The following is a 23,528-nucleotide window of genomic DNA, read 5'->3' as shown; positions in this document are numbered from 1 at the left end:
CCCTTGGCAGTAGTACGAAGAGGATCATAGGAATGAATGTCAAAGTCTTCAAATAAACTCATCATTTGTAAATAGAATATGGCAATACAGCTGTGACACAGAAGTGTTTAAAAAATATGGAAGATGTTGATTGCCTTTTTCATTTCCCTTTCTAATTGAAACAACAGCATTGGAAGCAGGTAAAAAAAGACCAGGGGGGAAGCAATTTTTATTTAACAAGAGAAAACAAAAAGAAGGGGTGAAAGATAGGTCAGAAATAAAAGTGAGTTTGCCCAGAACACAGTAGTCATGCCACAGTACTCAACAAAGAATATAAAGTTGGAATCATTAAATTTTAATCAATTAATTGTATTCAATTGAATTTATCTTTAGGATACAATTACCTGGACATGGCAAGGACCTGGAGCGTAAGTCAGTCCAAATTTTCTTTTCTTTCTTCTGTGTTGTTACTTCCAAAGAAAGGGATGGTGCATTTGAAGGGTAAATGTCTGTAGCAAGTAGAGCTCACTGACAAATTCTCAACCCATATTTTTCCATTTTGTCACACTTTCCTTACAGAGAAGCATGATATCGTGGATAATAAGATAACCTTAAAACCAAGATGACCTGGATTCAAGTCTTAACACTGACATACTGGCTGTACCCCTGAGTTAGTCAGTCTGCATTGATAGGTTTTATTTCCTCACCTGGAAATTCTCTGTGTCAATAAAACCAGATCTAGTTACTAGCCATCCTTTTATGTTAAATGTCATGTAAAAGTCAAAAAGGTAACAAGGAAACTATGGATACTTTTCCCAGCACTCTTGTGTACCATACAAATTTATGTACAGAAGTAAAGAATAAATAACAGCTTGTTGTATAACAATAATGTTGAATACACTTAAGCTGTGACTTGTTTCTATACTTCCCACTTCTAGGGATTTAAGTAAAATGGACCCCAAATGAGGAATAAGAACAACTGTTCTTTAATTATGATTATTGCATATTTATTCAGTGCTTCAAAAGATCTATAATTTTATCCTTATAGATACTTTTTTATATACATATTGTGTACACACACACACACACACACACACACACACACACACACACACAGAGTATAGCAGATGATTACATGAATTTCCTTGACCAATATAATTGCCCAGTGCTAGTTTCTCCAAAACTGAACAGACTCATCTCTAAACAATATTCATATAATCTGTCATATCACCAAATCTATATTTGAACACTTTTTTCAATTTGTGTGGGGCCTGCCATAGCTTGCATTCTTCTGATATAGCATTTAGTAACCCAAGGTCACCTTTATGCCATGATGAGACATTTGAGTAAAACTTTAATTAAGGTGATATTTATTTAATGGAGATAACTATCACTATATTAATGGGAAAAAAAAGAGAAGCAATACATTGTTAATTCAGTATTTGTTACATTTAAAGTTGTTGAAAGGAATGCTTTATATACTATGATGGTTATTTTAATTCAATAAAGAACTCAAATTTATTGTTTGGCAACTGAATTTTAACAGCTAAACCTTGGGCTAAAGGTGCAATTCAGAATTCATAAGAATTAAATACACAACAGTGCCATCTAGAGGGAAGTTTGTGCCTAAAATTCTGGCATCAGCATTTAGAATGTTTAAACTGAATTTAAAATATCTCACTTTTTGTTCATTATTATTCTTTCTTTTTTTTTTAAGGTTGAAGATTTTATGGCTTACCCTATGTCAGTTTCACAATTTTGTGGAAATTGAGGTCAGTAGAAAAGAAATGATAAAGATTCTTTACATTCGTTAAGGCTTTTTAGAGGTGTTTCAGAAACATTTCATTAAGAGGAATTCTCTATTAATTCTTAAAATTATTTGGATAAGATTTTTAAAGGCAAATAGGAAGCCTATCTCTAAATTTATCCTTTTTTGAAAATTTTGACTTTGATAGTTAATGTGGATGTAAGTATTATATATATAATAAGTAGGCATTTATGCAATAAGTTATAATTCTTTAAATTATTCTACTTTTAATATTGATACTGACATTATTGCATGCTTCTGATCATAAGAAATGCTTATTTGCTAAGTCTTTTTTTTTTAATTAGACAATAAAAATAATACATCAGTATCATAGGCCAATTCATGACTTGCTAGACTCATGAAATTCTCTGAATTCCTTTAAACAAAGTCAGCATTTTTCTGGACAAGTTTTTACCAAGAATTTTGGTAAAAGCAAGATCCTAAGCCTGAGAAATACAGACTATAAGACCAGCTAAATTCTGCTTGTTTCCATCTAAATTAGTCTTGATACATAGTGCAGAAATAGAATATTGTATCTGTTTTCATTGTTTCAGTAGGATGTTAGACATATTATAAGGTGCTTTATCATGACATTAATCCAAGTTTAAGATATTATTAAGCGATGATTCCAGGCTTTAAATACAGCAATTTTTTTATACAAAGGAAATAATGGGTCATTCTTATGAAATGATTTGTTCCTTATCATAATAGGAAGAAAGAAATAAGAGATTGTTTATAGTTAAAAGAATACTAGACTAGAAGTCAGTAGATATAGACTTTGTAACAGGTTCTACCACTTAGTCGTTGTAGAATTTGGGGCCAGTTATTTTATGTCTTTATTTCTAGAATCCTCAATTAGAGAACAAGGTCATCATAGCATTTAGAGTTGAAGGGTACCATAAAAGCGGTCCTTTTGCTTATCCAAAATACATTTCCACTTTAAAATTCTATGATTTAGTTATCCTATACTTTGGATCAAAAGCAAAAGTATATGATAGTAATAAATCTGAAAGAAATACAAAGAAATGGGTTTAAGAACTGTACCATGTGTGTGTTTTGATAAACATCATAATTGTGGTTTAAAAGTTCTCATATGTTTTTCAAACCTTAGCTTTTAACTGCATACATCCATTGTTTGTGTTTTTTAGTGGAATGAGATAATTATTTAAAGGTAGTTTCTGTTTAGTGGTGTTAATAGTAGAACATTACTTATTTTAATTAAGGAATTTTCACAAAACTCTTATTTTTATGTTAACTTAGAAGCGAGAAGTTCATAGAAAATTAAAGTTTATACTTTGTAGACCTTAGAGAAATTCTTTTAATAGAAAGAGAATTCAGAATTTTAAAATGCTATGTAATTGTGAGCTGCTGTTATTCATTAGACAAATGTGGCTTAGATTACTGCTTCCTGTAATGGGTTGATTTTATAGAAAATTAATATAAGTTCCCTTTGGAGCAAGTCAGTGAAGTAATTTAGAAATTTTGATGTTTGTGATTTATAGAATTAGTGAAATAAGATTAGGTACTTAAAACATTTTCCCCTTTTTTCTGAGTTATCCATGTAAATGAGTGCAAGACTGGTTATTTAAAAGTTTTGAGAAGTCAAGATCTATAAATTTGTAGAAATTTATCATTTTATAGTGTATATTAGTGTTTAACCTATGTATGAAATATTCATGTGTGCTAACTTTCTAAACAGGCTAAATGTCAAATAACTGAAAAAAATGTTTATAACCAATTTAAATTTTTTATGTATCTTTAAAGGATATGATAGCACCAAAACAAAAACCTAGATGTTTGCTTTCAAAATATAAACTTAGTACTTCTTTAGAGACCATGAAAATGATATTCAAATAGAGGCAATTCTATTGTGAAATTCAAAACAAACCCCAACCTGATTTGAGGATATGTCATTAGCTGGATGGGGAAATTCAACTCTATCCATTTTTCCAAAAAAAAAAAAAATAATAATAATAATAGTTTTACTTGGTTTCAAGACAATGATGTATCTTTGGTGCTATATAATTACAATTATTTTGTCAGATTTCAGGTCATGTTAATCTTAGCAGAGATAAAATTGCTTTGTTCTCATGTTTAGGAAACCAGTTAGGATACAAGTATAATTTACTGTTTTATGTTTAGTTTCTTCCAGTATATACACCTTCAGAAGAAGAAAAGAAAAATCCAGCATTGTATGCAAATAATGTGAGACGCATAATGGCTAAGTAAGTATACTCTACTGCTGGGTTCTTGGCATTCATCTGGAAAAATCACCATTCAAGAAAGACAGTCAGATTCAAAATTTTTATTATCCTATTGATTAATCTTTAGTAACTAAATAAATTCTTAGGAACATCATTCATTATTTTGGTGATTTTTGTAAGACAACTATAGGGATTGGTAATATTTATCACTGTAAACAAGGTTTCAGAAATTCTTTGCTATCTTATATTTTCCCTCTGTAGCATTGCTGTAGAAAAGGAAAATTTAGTGTAACTCTTTGGAGAAATGGATTTAATGAAAAAAGAAAAAGGAAGACATTGCCCTTCTGAGAATAGGGCATAGATTTCAGTGAGCCTAACAGTTTATATAATTAACATGTCAATCTGATGTAGTAACATCAAATTTCTAGAAAGTGATGAATGATGAGTAATTTAGATTTACTTTTTTATATTCACATACCCTTGGTCTTCAACATTACAGCACAAGAATCTTGTATCCAAAGGTAAAGCATTGTTGGTATATCAGTCATACTCAGGTTTTTCACATTAAATCATTTGCATTTTTTTTTTTTTACAAAGGATGGAAGAGCCATTTCAAGAACATTAAGTACCAGTTCAAGTTTGGGATTGTGGTGTACATAAATCAAAATTTGCTTTTACTAGTTTATCACTTTATCAAAGGCCATTAATATTTATAGATTAATTGTCTCGGCTTTGTATAGTTGTATATATATTTTTATAGCATTTCAAAGGTGATTTTGATAATATTACTGTGACATTAAGATTACAGACTGCATGCAGTTAGAAATTTAGAAAATATTCCCAGTTCCTGCTGTCGTTAAGTTCTTCAGTTATTATGGTCAATGAGTAGAGTTCAGTTCAAGACTCCCTCTCCCCTCTCTAACCATCTTTCGTCCTTCCATGTCCCATCCTCTCCCTTTTCCTTCTCCTTTTTTCTCCTTGCTTCTCTTCTCATATTTACTGTCAGGAAGGGCTGCCTCCGAATTAGGCCCACCGCATTCCCGGGAGAGACTAGCAGAAGCAGCGCCTAAAACAGTGAGTGGCTTTAAAATTGTGGGATAGCTTTGAAGATGAGAAGTTGTGTAAGTCAAAATATAGCCCCATTATGTTGAGATGTGGACTTTATAGTCTTATTGCTTAAGTGATACTGTTACTTAAGTGATAAATTGTCCTGGTTTTCTGAAATAAATTCCATATTCTCATTATAGTTAATATATTCCCTATTTCTATAGATCTCTTTAAAAAATTTTAAGTTAAAGTAATTGATGTTGGCATGTGACATACATGAACTAAAAAACTGGAAATGATTCTTCTGTATGTCTATAAATTTCCTAGAAAGTAGGCATAAAGGGCATAGTTAAGGCCAATACTCTCCTCTTTTCTTTGTCTATCTTTCATTCTCCAGTACTTCTTTCCTTTTCCCTTCTCCTTTTTCCTGCTAGAAGAGTCTACCTTAATTAGAATGCTTCATCATGTTGCAGAATTAAAGACTAATTTCAAAGGTTATTGAATATACACTTGCTAGCTGCGTTTTAGGAGTACTTCTTTAAATAATTTATTAACCTCTTGAGGAATCAGGACAGTTCATCTTTTCAAAAAAATTCTATGTCATTACTATGACTTTCTTTTTTTTTTTAAGTGTAGGATAGAGGACAGTTTTTATAAATATATAGTTAATTCTTAATTATCTGTTAATCTATAGATTATCTATAGGGCAGCTGCTATCAACAGATAATATATGAGGTAACTTTAATTAATATAGTAAAGGTAAAGTAGAGCACTACTAGAAAGAGCACTAGATTAGAAGTCAGAAAACTTGGGTTCTTTATTACTTATTAACCACCTAACTTCTGGCAAATCCCCTTTCCAAATTTCTTTTTTTTGCAAAATAATGGGGCAGAGCCAAATACACTCCACGCCAACATTTCTTCTGTCTCCTACATTCAGATTCTCTGTCTTATAAGAAGATCAAAGAAAATCAAGAAACATGAATATCAGAGAAGTACAGTATAGCTATGTAAAAGAAAGGATATTTTAAATTTAGACACGTTTTGTCTTCCCATTTTAAACTTTACTCTTTAAAGGAAATTATTTTAATTATTTTATATTAATTGATCATAATGTTATTTTTAAGAAACAATGAAATTGTTCAATAATTTAAAAAAGAGATTTACCTTACCAGAACTCTATTATTGAGAAAGATTCAAAAGAATGCTTAATAATATTTTCATTCTTCTAAAAACTTTTTCTCCATAGAATTTCACACGTTGGTAACTGGTTGACTAAAAAGCCAACAGTTAGGTTCTGTAGGATAGACAGAAGTGAAATGGAGGGAAAAAAGCCATTTTATGAGCTGTGGTAATCAGGTAATATAAACACAAGACAAAGGAAAGATAAAAGGAAGGTATCCCCTATAACAGATAACAGATAATATGCTGTCTTCTTCTAGAACCAAATTGAAATATAACTGGAAAATATTTAACAAAATAAAAATCCAATAAATCATCAATAATAATTCTAATTGCAGCTGCAGGGATTCTTATGTACATTTTAGAAGCCATCATTTCTATTTATTTGATGCTACTGCCTTAGAACACAGTATATAATGTGTGTGTGTGTGTGTGTGCATGTACACACACACACACACACACACACACACACATATTTAATTATATTTGACTCGTTTGTGTTTTCTGGTCCCTTAATAACAGTGGAAAATCTCATTCTTTTTTTTGAGCCTTATAATGGCATATGAATACATTTGAAGCCATTTCACATGTACTCAACTTTACTAATCAAATAATCAAGCTTTTATTAAATGCCTACTATATGCCTGGGACTGCGCTAAGCCCTGGGAATTTAAAAAAAAAAAAGGCCAAAAAGAGTTCCTGCCTTCAAGGAGCTCATAGTTTAATGGAAGAGACAATATGCAGACCAATATAACCAGATAAGAGATAGCCAGGACGATTGTTAATCATCCCCAGATGAAGCCACTAGCATGAAGGGAATTGAGTTAGAATCAGGATCAGAATTTTAGCTAAGTCTTGAAGGAGGTCAAAGGAAAAATAGGAGGAGCTGGGAGGGAAAGAATTCCAGCATGGAGAACAGTTTTTGAAAGTCCCCATATGCAGGAGATAGAGGGTCTTGTGCAAGGAACAGCAAAGAGGTCAGAGTTATCGGATTACAGATTATGTGGAGGTAAGTAAGATACAAGGAAACTGAAAAGGGAGGCAAGCACCAGTTTATGAAAGAATTTAAATGCCAGAGGACTTCCTGTTATTTTAACATGATTATATTGTTCTTTAGAGTTCGAAAGGTTGATATCTCTGAATCCTGTATAAATTTATTTTAGGCTGTTTTGTTTGTGATTCTTTTTATAGGAGTTCATGAATTTAGAAGTAAGAAGTTTGCTGAAATTAATTGCTCCTTCCTTGAATCAAATGGATTTTATTAAGTACATAGTTATAGACAGTGAGTTTTATAATTGCTCTTTGGTCAGTCATCTATTTCTTTACATTAATATCATAGTATCATGATTCTTTAGTTGTGTGGGTCTACACACTAAATTGACTTTCTACCTTATCCTTTAAAAGAAGGTAGTTTAACTAAATTGCTAAGCACTAGATTTAGGAATCAGGAACTGGTACTCCAATCTCAGTTCATCACAGCATGATGTTAATCAAGGTATTCAGTCTCCAGGCTGCAACTTTCTTTATTTGTATTCCTTGTCATACAGTAAGTAGATTTAATTATGCACCATGCAAAGAATTAATAAATGTAGCCATTATGCATGAGTTTACCATATAAAATGTCTTGGGCAATGTATGGAGCAGCATAGTGTAATGGAAATGAGCACTTAAGACTCCAGTAGATGTTTTTAATCTCGGCTGTGATAACTAGTTGTACGAACTTGTTTAAAATTTGGTTCTCAGTTTTTCCAACTGGAAAATGAGAGGAATTAACTAAATGGTCCCCAGTTCCTTCTAGTTTTTAACATTCTGTCATTGTGTACTACATAAGTACTTTTCCTCATAAAATATTATCTCTAATCTGTTAATCCCATTTATAGTTCTTTGAAATTTCCCTAGCTTTTCTGTCCTTGTTAAGAACTAAGTCTGATTCATGTAAATAATGAATTTGGTCATCTTGTATCTCCTATTTGCTTTATTTTAATTCATTCAGTTCTATACTTCATAAAATTTCTCTATTACCTACCCCTTCCTGTTAGTTCCTTCTATTACATTTATATTCTAGTCCTTCTGTCATCTCTTTCTTACATCTACAAACCCTTATTGCTCTAATCCATCCTACATAATAATACTGCAGTCTTTGCCTAAAACATCATTTTAATCATGTTACTGCCCTACACAGTATAAATTTTAGTCCCTATTGCTGACAAGATACATTCTAAGATTATTAGCTGCTCCATTCTTTTTTTTAATATCCCCAGTGTTTAGCACAGTGTGCCAAGGCACACATAGTAGGCACTTAACAAATGTTTTTGATTGATTAGCTTGATATTAAAGATAATGCATAATATGGTACTAGCCATCTTTATCATCACCTCTCTTCACCTAATCCCACACAGTATAATTCCTACCAAACTTTAACACAGCATTATACACACTAACCTCCCAGGCAAGAATAGCCTTTTTTGCTATCTTCTTTGGGAATTTAATGATGACCATGCTTCAAAGCTCAGTTTGTCTCACTCCTTCCATGAAACTTTCCTTAATCCTCAGCTCCTGGTTTTTCCTTCTATTGTAGCACTTGGCTGTATGACTTAATTGGCATTTAGCATATACTACCTGTGGAATAGTAGACAAAGCACTTCCTTTCAGAAGACCTGAATTTGAGTACTAACTTAACTACTTCCCATTCTTTAGGCAAGTTACTTTTTTAGCCTGTTTCTTTATCTATTTAATGGGGATAGATACTAATTTTTTGCTGTTATTGAGGCACTTGGAGTTAAGTGACTTGCCTAATATCACACAGCCAAGAAGTGAGACCATATTTGAACTCAGGTCCTCCTGACTTCAGGGCTGGTGCTCCATCCACTGTGCCATCTAGCTGCCCTATAAATACTATTTCTCATTCATACAAGAGTATGGTGAGGAAAACTGCACACTGTAAGGCATTATATAAATGAGAGGGAATAGTACTAATAACACTTTAATTAGTTGTCTTATCCTAAAATGATTATAAACTCTCAAAACTAGGGGCATTATGTCTTTAGTATGTAACATGGCATAGGTTTCAATAAATAAATACTTGTGATAATTGAGGAAATGATTGTTAGTGGATGCTATTTTAAATTTGATGGAAAAAATATTTTTGAGAAGAGAATTTGTTACTAAGTGTATCATGAATTTGCAAATAAAGACTCCTTAATAACAGTTATAACATTTTTGAGTGTACTGTTTTTTCCTAGTGGAGAAAAAGGGGGACAAATTTAGTCATCTATTGTTAAGGTACATTGATTCTATCAAGACCATCTGCATAGAACAGATTTTGAGTGACTTGTAAATTCTTTCAGAGTTAATTTGGAGTGTTATCACTCTCATTTATAGTTATCCAATTCAACAAACATTTATTCAAATTTTCTCTTCAAATTCACCCATATTTTAAAATCTAATGTGCCTGTCACAATATTAGGGTAGGTGTTCAGATTTGTGAGACAGAAATATTTCTTCTTCCTTCTCTCAAAAAACTTTTTTTTAGAAATTCAATATAGATACGTGTGCGTATATCTGCCATAAATCCAAATTCTCCTGAATATTTTTCACTTTGTAACCATGACAGCTTAGGTGTGTAAATTTGCCACTCCTTGGAATAAAATCAATCTTAACCATGAGAAATTGCCAAGGAGACAACTTCCTACTCATTTTCAGCTTTTATATTTGATCTCAAAAGAACATATGCCATTTTGCATATATCCTTTATTGAAAGGTTGTATCATTTTTTTTTCTTCTTCAGACTTTTTCAAGAAGGTTATTAATACCTTTGTCATTTAAATTATTTAGGCATCTTGCCAGAATTTGACTGTTATTCTCTAGATTTTTTTTTCATTTAAGAACCATGTCCTCCACGAGAACTTTGTATTTCTAAGAAATCTTGCAAATTAATAGAATAATTTTGATTAATCTCATATCTCTCAATGATTGCCCTTCATACTAACATTTGAAAAGTTGGTCATTTGATACCAGCCTTTAACAAATCAATCATTAGAATAGTTTATGGAATAATTGAAGCATGAGAGTGCATAGTTTAGTGCATATTTAGTGTATGTTGACTAAATTGTTATATATAATAATATGCTTGCTCCTTCCTCTACCCAAACACTTTGGAGAAACCTGCCTTCAAGAGATAATTGTTTCATTACCCTGAATATTTAAAGGGATATGTGATCTGTTCACCCCTTTAAAATGATCAGAACAAAAAATATTAAATGTGGAGGAAGTTAGGATAGCTAATTTAAGTAACTGTGTGGTTAGTATTGTGGGTAAGATAGCAGAAATTGTCTCAAAAGGCTAATATATGCAAAAACATTTTCTACTCTCCTGGTAAAACTTTTGGCTCATTTTCAAAGATCTAGGCCTGCAGAAGAGAGTTTTACAAATGTCTGGAAATAGCTATAGTACCCATTCATGCCCACAGACATCTATTAAGGGAAGACAAAGAAAAACAAGTTGCCCTTTTCCCCAAGAAGCTAATAGTAGGAATGTAGCACATATTTATATCCCCAGCAGTATTTTACAGATTAGGGTGTGGTGAGCTTTAAGGAAAAATGCAGTCAAGTGCAGGAGGGACAGGTGGGGAATTATGGAAGGTGTGTGAGAGGGTGAAGGGAAAGAAGCTAGAAAAAACTTTGAGGACTTTGTTTCAACTGAAAAAAATGAGGAATTTAGCCTTCATTGAAGAAGTAATTCCTCAGAATTGAAAGAAGAAGATTTCAGGAAGTCTAGATATACCATATGGGCATGCATAGCTAAAAAATAAAGAAATATTCTGAAAAAAAGAATAAATTTTGGTAAATTTCATTAGTTTAATTTTAAACTTAGTTTCTTTTCAATTCTCTTTGTCTATTCTCTGGTAGAATTTCTAATGGACTGGCAGACTACCAGGAGAAAGAAAAAGGGGCCAAAAGTCCTAGAGACTCTGGGGACTCCAACTGGATAAATAGTCCTTGAATAATCAAAACTTGCTTGAAAAATCAAAGAACTATTTATCTATAGATATTCTATGCTTCATAGATTAACTTGATTATCAGTCATTTTTCATTAGCTATTTTCCTTTTGCTCCTTCTTACAATTCACCATTGACCATTGTTACTTCGATTTTGATGTTGAACCAGAAAATTATACCAGTGAAGAATTTCTCACACAGTTAATTGTATTCATTTTTAATTCACATTGCTAGTAAAACTTATTTCCTGTGATGCTTATAATAAATTTGCTTCCTAAAGGCACCAAGATCACTATTTTTGCATCTGTTTCTAAAACTCTGTTTCTAAATATGGATATTTGACTTTATGTTAAATTGTGGGTAGTTGGTACATTGAGATCTTGTTTTCAGCATTTTATATCATTAATGCTGGAATTTTTAAAATAAAGTTTATTTATTTGCACCCCATAGAAGTCTAGGCACAGAAGCAACAAAACAACTTCCTTATAGGTGATTTCACCTCTGAGGCAATCCCACAATGTGGTCCTTTATGGACATTTTTATGGGGAAGTATATGAAATCCATGATCCCAGCAAAAGTTCCACTTAATAGAATTTCTATTTTACTATTGATATCTTGTTTAATAAAGTGGTGATTCAGTTCAAAAGGAGAGAGAGGCACAACTGTGTTAACTTGTATTTTCTAATCATCTGTACACTGAGCTCATCACCTTTCTATAAGGAGGTAGGTAGCAAGCATTCTTTATCATTAGTTTCTGGAGTCATGGTTGGTCATTACATTGATGAAGAGTTATGTTTTCCAAAGTTGTTTGTTTTAACAATGTTGTTGTTATTAAATAAATTCTTCTCTTGGGTTTTATTCACTTCACTCAACATCAGTTCATACAAGTCTTCCCAGGTTTCTCTGAAACTTTCCATTTCATCAACTTATGGCACAATAGCATAGCATTATATTCCTATATCATGATTTGTTTAGTTATTCCCTATTCATGCCTCCCCTCTCCATATAAAATAAGATTTACATTTTGGACATGGCTAATCTGTTGATTTCTTTTGCTTGACTATGCATATTTGAGATGGAGGGAAAGCAAATGCTTGTTAATTTTTAAAAATCAATTTAAAACTTTTAAATAGATAAACCTTTGGGGAAATTTTTTTTTAATTCTGTATGTTTATTTCTTTGTCAGTATGATACAAGGAATAGAGAGCTAACCTTGAGCCAGGAACACCTGGATTCAAGTGTTGCTTCTAATATCTACTGACTGTGTTACATGCTCATGTCATTTGATCACTCAGTGATCTAGGCAATTCTTTAAGATTAAATTTCAGAAAAAGTTCTGACCTGAATTGGTAGAGGGATTTTCCACCTGGGAAATCACAGATCTAGACCATATCCCCACATATGCCTGAGTTTTGTTCTAAAACTTACCCTTGTTTAATTCATGTTTCTTTTGTGTTTATCCTGACTTTGCAAAAATCTGTTCTTCCCATGTGAGATAGAAGGTTTGTGCAAGCTATAAGAAAAAGCCTGCCTAGGAACTTCTCATTTATTCTATTTTTAAAATTATCCATTTTTTAAACTTTTTTTCAGTTTTGTAAGTTATTTACTTTTGAAATTTTGTACATAACTGTTGAGAGATAGGCAGGTGTGCAGAATCAAGATCCTGGAGTTCTGATATATAAGCTGTCAGAAGGAAAATTGCATTTACTGTATCCAGTCTTCTTTCTTAAAGGGCCTTGGGAGTTTCTGTAACAGATTACACATTTGAAGACTGCCAGCTGGCATTGGCTGAAGGACAACTTCGTCTCCCTTCAAACACCTGCCTTTTAGAATTTGCCAAGCTTCTGAGAAGCCTTGGGTGAGCAATGTTCTTATTCTTTTTATGAGGAAATTAGTTATGTTTCCTTTATCCAACTTTACTAGTTCTCCAAAGTTAATCTACAGAAATTAGTATTTCAAGAAAAAGGAAAAGGATATCAAGGTATTATTCCATTCTCTTTTACTTTTTTGTCTTTTTTTTCTTGTGGTAGCACAGTTCAAAGGTTGGTCTGAATATAAGAAGTAATCTTTATCTCTTAGATGTTAAAATAACTGTTTATCCAATTCAAAGTATCTTTAGCCCCTCTAGAGTTGCAGCAACTCCTAAAGACTTTGCAGTCAGAGTTTAGAAACTAGTTGTGCAAAACCAGGCACAGACTGAACTCTTAGACTAGAGAACTTCTGAGTAGGTAGAGTAACAAATTCTTGCTTTTCCAAATTTATCCTTAAGTCAACCTCAAAATTTTGTTTCTAAGACTTATCCTACTAGCAGTAATTCTCATACCTGATTTTATAACACTTCTGGTCTATAGTTTAGGTTATTTGAAGCAATCAATATGCATGTATTAAGCAGGCAGTACTATGTGCCAGGCACTGAGGTTCAAAGACAAAAATGAGCAGTCCCTATTCTCAAGGATCTTACATTCTATTAAATATAATTAATAGATTAAAACTAATTTCTATTCATTTTGATGTGACAAAACATAAAGTGCCATTTTTATAAAAGATTACTAGAAATTTGAGAAATTGTGGAATTATGGTGTGATCAGTAAAGTTATGAATTCTTTTTATTTTGAAAATGGTTTAGATGTTACCAATACCTCTCAGGGGAACCAGTGTCAAAGGGACAGATTTTCTCTGAAGTCATGCCTACTTTATTCAGTTCTGGTTAGTTTTCTCCTTTGATTCTGCATGGTACTCCCTTTCTAAAGCTGAACTCTACATTTGATCAGTCCTATTATCTGTCCCATCAGTCCCTTTACAAACTGCTTCCTTGCTGCCAACTACTTTTGATTTGAGTTTCAATTATTCCTTAGAGGGAAATGTATTATTTTGCAATTAACTGAGTCCTCATTCATTATGTAAAAATGTTTGGGTTGGTTGCTTTTTCCCCCTTACATGACTCTTTGCAGGGGAGAGAAGGAATCTGTTAAAGGAGAAGATGGTGTAACAACCAGATAAATAAGCATTTTACCCAGAAATGAGTCTTTCTTAATCTTACAATATTCTGGACCAGGTCTGACTCAGGACAGTTTGGGGGTTCAAGGTTGAGATTAGAATGAAATGAGACACAAATAGTCTACCTGACACTTAACAAAAAGTTTGCTTTACAAAAGTATGGAAAAGAATACTCGACCAGGAGTCTCTCTTCACTTCAGTGTGTATTTATTAAATCTGAAAGGCACTCACTTATTTTTATTTATACAGGGTTTGAAAATCACATCCAGAGCTTGAGTCTTAGTCCCTTGTACTAATAAAGTTTCGAGGATATATTCCTTACCATTTAGGGAAAAAATAGAATGGATTCCATTCAACATACATCATAGTCTCTTCTTTCTTGCTTCCTTCCATCTTTTCCTTCTTCCCCCTTCCCTCTTTCTCTCCCTTTCCTACTCCCTCTGCCTTTCACTCTCCTCTCACTCCTTTTCCTTCTCCCTCTCTTCCTTTCTCTCCCCCTCTTCCTCTTTCTCTCCTTTTTATTCTTCCTTTTCTTTTTCTTCTTCCTCTCTCCCTCTCTTCCTCTCCATCTCCCTCTCCCCATTCTCTTTTCTTCTGTCCTCCCTCCATTTCTTATACCAGTTTGTAGTACAATGATCTTGAAATCCTTTTCCATTTTACATGAAAAAGAAGGAACTCTATTCAGCAACTGTCAGTTATCTGATTTCTCTTTGGAGACCTGATGTGAAATGAGCTACTCCATGTTTCTTTTTGTCTTCCTGGACGAAATAGCTATTCCACCCTATTGCTGAGGGAAACTTGTCAACAAGTGTTTTGAGTCAGATTAAAAGTCCTAAAAGCTACCTTTTTGTGCTCCATCAAGAGTACAGCTCTCCATGCCTAAGGGAGTGTTGTTTTGTTTTTTTTTTTTTTTTTATTAATGCAGAAAAACAATGCATTGTCATTAGGTGTCTAGGTAACAACATATAGGAAACATTTGTGGCATGCTTAAATAGGGCCCTGTGTTTAAGTATAAATACATATGAAGGATTAAAGCATTGACACTAAATGTTATTTAAAATAACATGTTTACCTAGCGCTTTTAGATTTTCAATGTCTTACATACATTTTATCATTTAGCCCTTGAAAAACCTTACAAGGAAAATGCTGTTGTCTACCAAAGATCACAAAATTAATATATTTGATTTGAAAGTAGGTCTCTCCTGACTCCCAAGTTAGGAAATCTTTCAAGTACACCACAATTTAATTAAATAAGTAACAAATGACAGCTGTCTATAAGTTGAAATTTTCTATAGAAAGCTCTTACTTCCTTTACCTGAGCTCTCCTCTCCTGATACTATCATCTGTCTTAGTCTCATTCTCTCCCTTCTCTGGTATTGAATTTATCTTTTCTTATTCAGGACATTGTGCCTTAGTTTAAAGTAGCTTATATACAAAGTTTCCCTATAGTCTTAATCTCTTATAATGAACTTTAAGATTCTTGAGGGCAAGACACCACATTTTTCAGTCTTTGTATCAGCCATAACATCTAAAAAAAAAAAAAAAAAGGCTTTCATACTAATAATTGGTATTCAATAAATATTTGTTAACAAAGTTACATTTACCACAGTTATTATAATTATATATCACTATAATTATAATTTTTCCACAAGGTAATTGTGTAGTTCTAATTGAATTCCAGTCTATCTTATCTTTAAATAATTCCTTAAGTAAAATTTTCTACATTGTTTACAACTCCCTATTTACATCAGAGAAATTTCAAATTTTATAGGTCCTTTTTTAATTCACACATGTGATTTCACTGGAATATGGAAATCTCAGTGAGAGGAATGCCCTTTACCAATGCAGACTGAATACTGTTCTGCAATTTATAGCCCTAAAAGGCTGTCTGAACAGCCTTAGTAAACAAGTTAATTATTTTCTCCAAGATCACATAGTAGTGCTTTATTATGTATAAGATATATCCTTATACATTCCTCAAATGAACTGAAGAATGAAATGATAAGCAATTCCAATAAATTACTTGGCTCCTGGAAGCCAGGAAACTCTCAAAATGCAGTCACAAAGAGTCAGATCCAACTGAAAATGACTAAAAAGAGCAAATACATGGAATAATTGGTTATACGTTTCATTTATCAAAATTAAGTGTTATTGATTAACAGTGAAAAAAAACTGAATACATAAAATATATATTTAATTGACACAAAATTTTAATAGCTGTTCTTCAAAAGATAGATTCTTAAAGACTTTGAACAGTTTTCAAAACAAAAATTGCAAAATATAAATGATCCCTTGAAAAATGCTTAAATAACTTATATTAAGAAAGGTACAAATTCAAACAATTATGAAATTTTATACCACAGCAAGCAATGTTCTAAAAGGAAAAATGCACACTAATGATGGGGCTGTGAAGTGGCTAAACAATTCAAGATTTCAAATTGGAATTATGCAAGAAAGTTTACTAAATTAACCATACCCTTTATCCACTGCAGGATTCCTAGCTTAAGAAAGTCAAAAGCAAAAACAAAAAAAAAAGTGTATGCCAAAATATTTAGATCACCCTTCTTTTTGAGAGCAAAGTTTGAATAACAAAATTGGTGCTTTATTACTTAAAGAACAGTTGACAAAACTGTGGTCATAAACTATTATATATTAAGAAATTACAATTATGATGAATTCACAGAATCCTGGTAGAAATTCTATTAGCTAATATAGAACAAAATGAATAGAGTTAAAAGAGCATTGTAATATACAACAATATCAGTGAAGAAAAGTAGAAAACTGAGTAATTGAAAAACCAACCAAAATTCCAGAGAACAGATAATGAAACATACATCCCTCACTATAGCAAAAGGCTCCTGGAACAAAAATATTGTATATGTATTCAATGTAGTCACTCTACTGAATATTTTTATTTAATGGTTGTCCTTTGTCACAAGGGAAAATTTAAGGGAGAATTAGGAATGGGGAAGAGTAAAAATGATCATTATTTAAGTACAAATACCATTAAAAGATGTAGGATAGATTGTTGACTTGTTACTTCTGTAATCTTCCATTGTCTAAAAAAACTGGAATCAATCAAGAGCCTGAGAAGATCAATCTTTTGTAGAAGATTATCAAAGACCACATTTTGGAGTGGCTCAAAATTATTAAAATTATCATTTTTTCTAGGAAAAAATATTCTTTGTTGATGCTTGTTCTGTTTCATTAACTGCATTATAAATCATTTGTTGATATTTTTATCAAAATTTAGATACCTCATTAATAACCTGAAATTTTATTGTCAAAATTTTTCCCTTTTTTGCATATAGGTTAAAACCAGAAAAACTTGAAAAAGATCTGGATAGATATTCAGAAAGTGCTAAGATGAAGAATGGAGAAAAAATTAATCTTTCAGAATTTGCTGCATATATGGAAGTCCCAGTTTCTGATACATTGGGTGACATGTTTGCTTTATTTGATGAGGTAAGAATTATATTAGCACAAAACAAAAGCATAACAACGCTAAAATTTGGAGATTAGTGTGTCAGTAAACTCAGGATAATGGTAGGTCCTATTGGTATTTTATTTTGTTCATTCATTAAGCAAATATTTTATTATTTATTATGTTTAATATGCAGTACTTGGTGTCACAATTCCTACTCTCAGTGCTCCTGATCCAATAGATAGAAAGAAGACATACAATTTTAAAGGTTTAAATTTACATGTATGTTTGGAAAGAAAGAGAGACACATATACATACAGAGAGAGAGAGATGGAAGGATGGAGGGTGCGGAGAGAGAGGTTAATCCAAAGTGTTATGAGATATGAAATCACTTCCAACTTGGGCTAGGGAGATGATGGAGAAAGGATTAGTGAAGTTTTTATGAAGAAAGCATCATTTGAATATATCTATTAAATGAATGTAATGCATCAGCATAGATGTTACTCTAGTTGATTTGCTAATTAGAAGATCACATATTGCACAGGGTACACAGTAATAAGCAGTTTGGCTCCTCTTCCTCAACCCCCAAGTGTTTGGTAGAATCTGTAATTCTTATAAATTTGCTGCATTCTTTTGTTTTACTAATGAATTTTTGCAGTGTATAATTCAGTGTATTGTTGAGACTTTATAATCTAGACAAAATTCTCCTGAAAACAGACATCAATAGTGTAAAAGATAGCTTTTATGTACTATGGAATAAAATACACAGTTTTGTATTCTTTTGTTTTTGTTTTGTTTGGGATGAGGGGAGGATTGTTTGAGGGTTTTGTTTTTTGGGGTTTGGATTTTTTTTGGGGGGGTGTAACTACAGCTGTGATTATATTATCACTGAGTTGCTTTGAAAGTGATATCAGGACTGACGTGTAAATGCTAACCACATTGAATAATTGCTCACCATTGAAAATTCATTTAAAGATGCAGTGTTGCCTATTTAGAATTGATAGATTAAAAACTATGGCTCTTAGAGTAAAGCTACAAATTTCTCCTAGTCTTACTCAAATCTCTGTTTTGTTTTATAATGTTTTCTAATAGTTTTCATGCTTTATATGAGTCTGTCCAGTACTTAGGTAAAGCAATATCATGTTAGCAGGTCAGATGGATCATTATTTAGCAATTAAAAGTTTTTTCAACATCTCCCCTCACTTCTTTGCAGAGGTTTGCGGGGGATGGGATAGAAGAAATACAGGGGGAAATTTAGATGATATAATAACAAAAGACATCAATACAAATTTTTAAAGGATAAATTAGATGCCAAGGAGAAGAAAAAAAATTATTCATTTGCAGAGCCAATGTTATTTCATTGCACTATTAAAATGTAATATCACCATACATTCTAAACACCATTGAGAAAGAAATACATATGACTCTTTTAGAGAAGCCTGTCAAATCTCTAGCAGAAATAAGTAGTAAAGGGCCTCTCTCTGAGAAGAAATCTGCCTGGAAGGTAAAGGGGACTATCTTTACATAGAACTGTCTTTTATCATGATATTTGCAAGAGTGGTGTTGCTAGGAACAAACCAAGTACTTGAATTTGCTTCAGTACTTCTGAAGAATGGAGTATCAACAAAAAAGAAAGGAATCCATCCTTTCCCTTGATATTTGAACATTTAGGGGAGAGTGGTTTTTATTTTGTTTTCCTATTGTCTTCTCCAAGTTGAGCAGCCATGAGGGAAGAAAAAGTAGAAAAAATGTAATACTATTACATCCATGTAATATTGTTACATGTAATACTGTTAAATACAAAATATTTAACTTTAGTGATGCAAAATGATGAGAGAGTTGTTCTGGCTAATTGATTCCTGAAGTATCACCCTTAAAACACCCAAACTTTTTTTCCTATAGATCTTTTAAAATGAAAATCTCACTAAGATTCATGCCTTAAAAAAGAAAATATTATCTTTTCCTTCTAGCCCAGGGTCATTTTTATGAGTGGGCTTTTCATTGGATTAAATCTATATTGCCCTAGGACAATGTTTTATACATAGTAGGTATTTAAGTTCTTATTTAATTAAGACTTAATTTTTTTTGTCAAACATAATGTAAAATTCAGTTTTAAAAATAAATTTTACATATTCATTTGTTTTCTTTAAACTTATCTTTCTATTCTAAAGCCAAAGGACAGGTAATATGATTGCATTTTTATAAAACTTTCAATCAAAAATTGAAGTTACCTTCTGTTCAAGTTGTTTTCAACTTCAATAATAATAATAAGGGGAATTATGGTTCAGAAAATAGCAGAGCATAATTCAATATGAAAATCAGTGGGATGTTGGGAATTTTTCCCCCCATCCCTTATCCAGATAGATATTTAAGTGAAGAGCAATAAAGAAGGAAAGATAAAATGGGATATTTTTTATCATACGTCTTGGAGTACATTAATTTTTATAAAGCACTTGGAATCCATTATCTCATTAGGTCTCAAGACAACATTGTGAAGTAGGTAGTTGAGGTACTGTTATTTCATAGTGAGGAAACTGAGGCACAAAAAAGTTATTAATTTCCTAGTTCCATATAATTAGTAAGTAAATGGTAATGTTCTTTCTACTACATAAGGCTGTATTTGTCTAGTCACAGAATCTCGCAATTGATAGAACACAGATGTGTTCAGATGTGACTCAGACATTTACTAACTGTGTTTCCCTGAGCAAGTCATTTAACCCGGTTTGCCTCAGTTTTCTCATCTGTAAAAGGAGCTGGAAAAGGAAATGGCAAACCACTGCAGTATCTTTGCTAAGAAAACCTCTAAATGGGGTTGTGGAGAATCAGATGTGACTAAAATAACTTTGCATCCCTATATAAACATATACGTAATATGTATATGTAAGCATATTTATGTGTACATGTATATTTTATATGTATTATATATGAACACATAGATATATATTTTAAGTTCTTGAACTGTTATTGCTTGAAGGAACTCATTGACTTTTTTAAATGCTTTCATTGTTAAAGTTCTAGGTTTGTTTTTTTTTTTTTCTTAGCAGAAATCTACTTTTCTATAGCTTACATCTATTCTGTTAGTTATGCCCTTAGGGACCCAACAAAAGGTGTCTAATCTTTCTTCCACATGATGGCCTTTCAAAAGTTTGAAATTAGTTGTATTTCTCTTAGATCTTTTTTCTACAATGACCATCCCTAACTTCTTTTAACTGATTAAATGCAAACTCCTTAGTCTGGCATTTAAAGTGCACCATGATTTTTTTTTCCCCATCTACTTCTAATCTTATATTACTAGCTATGTACAAGACATAACTTTTTTTTTTAGGTGAGGAAAAAAATCATAGAAAACCAAGTATGAAGCTGAAAGAAAGGTTAGAGGTTGTCTAGTCCAATTTCCTTTTCTAGATGGGGACACTGAGGCCCACAAAGTTTGTGACTCTCTTAAGGCCACACTGATTAATAAACAACAGAGCTAAGGCATGATCCCAGTGTCCCCTGACTGGATTCACCAACCTCTCTATTTTACTGTGCTGCTTCCTGAATCATATGTTTGTATATGATGCATTTTAGAAGTCATTTTGCTATGACTAATTCAAAAGTTGGCTTGATTACAATGAGAAAAAAATTTTTTTGCCCCAAACATATGATAACATTAGTATAAGCAGCTGCCTTTAAGAAAACTCCTTCTACCATTGCAGCCTAGCCCCTACACTGTAATATATAGTTTTAGAGAGTTGCTTGGAAGTAGAGAGGGAAGGGGAAAACAGTTCCCCTGAGAAATTAAGGGACTTGACCAGAATCATACAACCAATACATGTCAGAAGTTTGACTTGAAAATGTCTTTTAAATTTGAAGACTAAATCTTCATAACTATTGTTATGTCTCAGCAACTAAATTAAAAAAAAAAAACATTTGTGTATATACATGTGTATGTGTGCATTTATGTATATGTATAAGCTGTTTTGCATGAATAGCCATTTTTAAATTTTAATACTACTAATTATTACTAATTTTACTACTAATATTACTAATTATTTGTTAAATTCTGACATGGTTGGTGAAACATTACTCAGATGACTCCTTTTTTTACAGGATGAAAGCGGTAAAATTGACTTACGGGAATATGTAATTGCATTATCTGTAGTATGTAGACCGTCCAAGACTTTGGAAACAATTCAGCTGGCATTTAAGGCAAGTGGTATCATTTTAATATGAATTGAAAACCTAAAAGTAAAGTACTGGTCACATTTTTTTCCTAAGACATGAATGTTTTACAAACATAAACCTGCAGGGAAGCAACTTAAGCTTGACTTTTAGAATATGTATTCTATATTATTATTTAATTGCCATAGAAGTATAAAATTGTGTTCACTTTGTAAATTAAAAAGGAAAGTCATAAAACAAAACAACAAACAAAAAAGGAGCTAAGATAGGTCATGCAATAAATTTCACCCTAAAAATGAGGGAAGTTAAAAGTTATTCACAACTCTAATATAACGGGCTTGTCATTGTCACCTTTTCAATAAGTTAGCAAACTGAGATAGAAGGAAAGGATCAAGTCCCATAGTAAAAGTATTGTTATGTTATATCAGATCTTGTAGCTCTTCTTAACATTTAATAAATTTCCTTCTTCTAGTGTTTAAAACAAATTTGTATTAATATCTTGTTTTTAACATTATTTCAGTTTCTCCCTATATAGAGCCATTCCTTATAAATTCCTCCCTCCCCCCCCCCAAAAAAAACAAATCAGCAAAACTGATCAATATTTTTTTTATTGTAAAAATACAATGTTCCACACCCATGGACTTCCCACCTCTGCAAGGGAATACGGAAAGATATTTTCTCATATACTTTTTTTGGCATAATGAATGAGGAGCAGGGCCTGGCAATGCTTAATTTTATTTTATTGTATTTTTAAAAAATTTAAATAATTTTTTATTGACAGAACCCATGCCAGGGTAATTTTTTACAACATTATCCCTTGTACTCTCTTCTGTTCTGATTTTTCCCCTCCCTCCCTCCATCCCCTCCCCCAGATGACAAGCAGTCCTTTATATGTTAAATAGGTTACAGTATATCCTAGATACAATGTATGTGTGCAGAACCGAACAGTTCTCTTGTTGCACAGGGAGAATTGGAATCCAAAGGTATAAATAACCCAGGAAGAAAAACAAGAATGCAAGCAGTTTCCATTCATTTTCCAGTGTTCTTTCTTTGGGTGTAGCTGCTTCTGTCCATCCTTGATCAATTGAAACTGAATCAGCTCTCTTTATTGAAGAGATCCACTTCTATCAGAATACATCCTCAAACAGTATCATTGTTGAGGTATATAATGATTTGGTTCTGCTCATTTCACTTAGCATCAGTTCATGTAAGTCTCTCCAAGCCTCTCTGTTTTCATCCTGCTGGTCATTCCTTACAGAACAATAATATTCCATAACGTTCATATACCACAATTTACTCAACCATTTTCCAATTGATGGGCATCCTTTCATTTTCCAGCTTCTGGCCACTATAAAGAGAGCTGCCACAAACATTTTGTAACATACAAGTCCCTTTCCCTTCTTTAGTGTCTCTTTGGGGTATAAGCCCAGTAGTAACACTGCTGATCAAAGGATATGCACAGTTTGATAACTTTTTGAGCATAGTTCCAAATTGCTCTCCAGAATGGCTGGATGTGTTCACAATTCCACCAACAATGTATTAGTGTCCCTGTTTTTCCACATCCCCTCCAACATTCCACATTATCTTTCCCTGTCACTCTAGCCAGTCTGACAGGTGTGTAGTGGTATCTCAGAGTTGTCTTAATTTGCATTTCTCTGATTAATAATGATTTGGAGCATATTTTCATGTGGCTAGAAATAGTTTTAATTTCTTCGTCTGAGAATTGTCT

General features: G+C 32.3%; 1 protein-coding gene across 1 annotated transcript in view; it reads left to right on the top strand.

Moving 5' to 3' along the window:
- LPCAT1 (lysophosphatidylcholine acyltransferase 1) overlaps positions 1–23,528 on the top strand; it is a 155,101-nt gene that overhangs the window by 111,664 nt on the left and 19,909 nt on the right. Inside the window, exons 7-12 of the mRNA XM_051969810.1 lie at positions 373–407; positions 1,697–1,751; positions 3,929–4,011; positions 12,947–13,072; positions 17,523–17,676; positions 21,728–21,826. Of these exons, the coding sequence (XP_051825770.1) occupies positions 373–407; positions 1,697–1,751; positions 3,929–4,011; positions 12,947–13,072; positions 17,523–17,676; positions 21,728–21,826 (552 nt within the window). The remainder of the gene's footprint in view (positions 1–372; positions 408–1,696; positions 1,752–3,928; positions 4,012–12,946; positions 13,073–17,522; positions 17,677–21,727; positions 21,827–23,528) is intronic.

The sequence above is a fragment of the Antechinus flavipes genome, chromosome 1 (genome assembly GCF_016432865.1).
Source record: "Antechinus flavipes isolate AdamAnt ecotype Samford, QLD, Australia chromosome 1, AdamAnt_v2, whole genome shotgun sequence".
NCBI lineage: Eukaryota > Metazoa > Chordata > Mammalia > Dasyuromorphia > Dasyuridae > Antechinus > Antechinus flavipes.
Note: the sequence above shows the minus strand (reverse complement) of the source record. Positions and strands in the feature narration are given on the sequence as shown.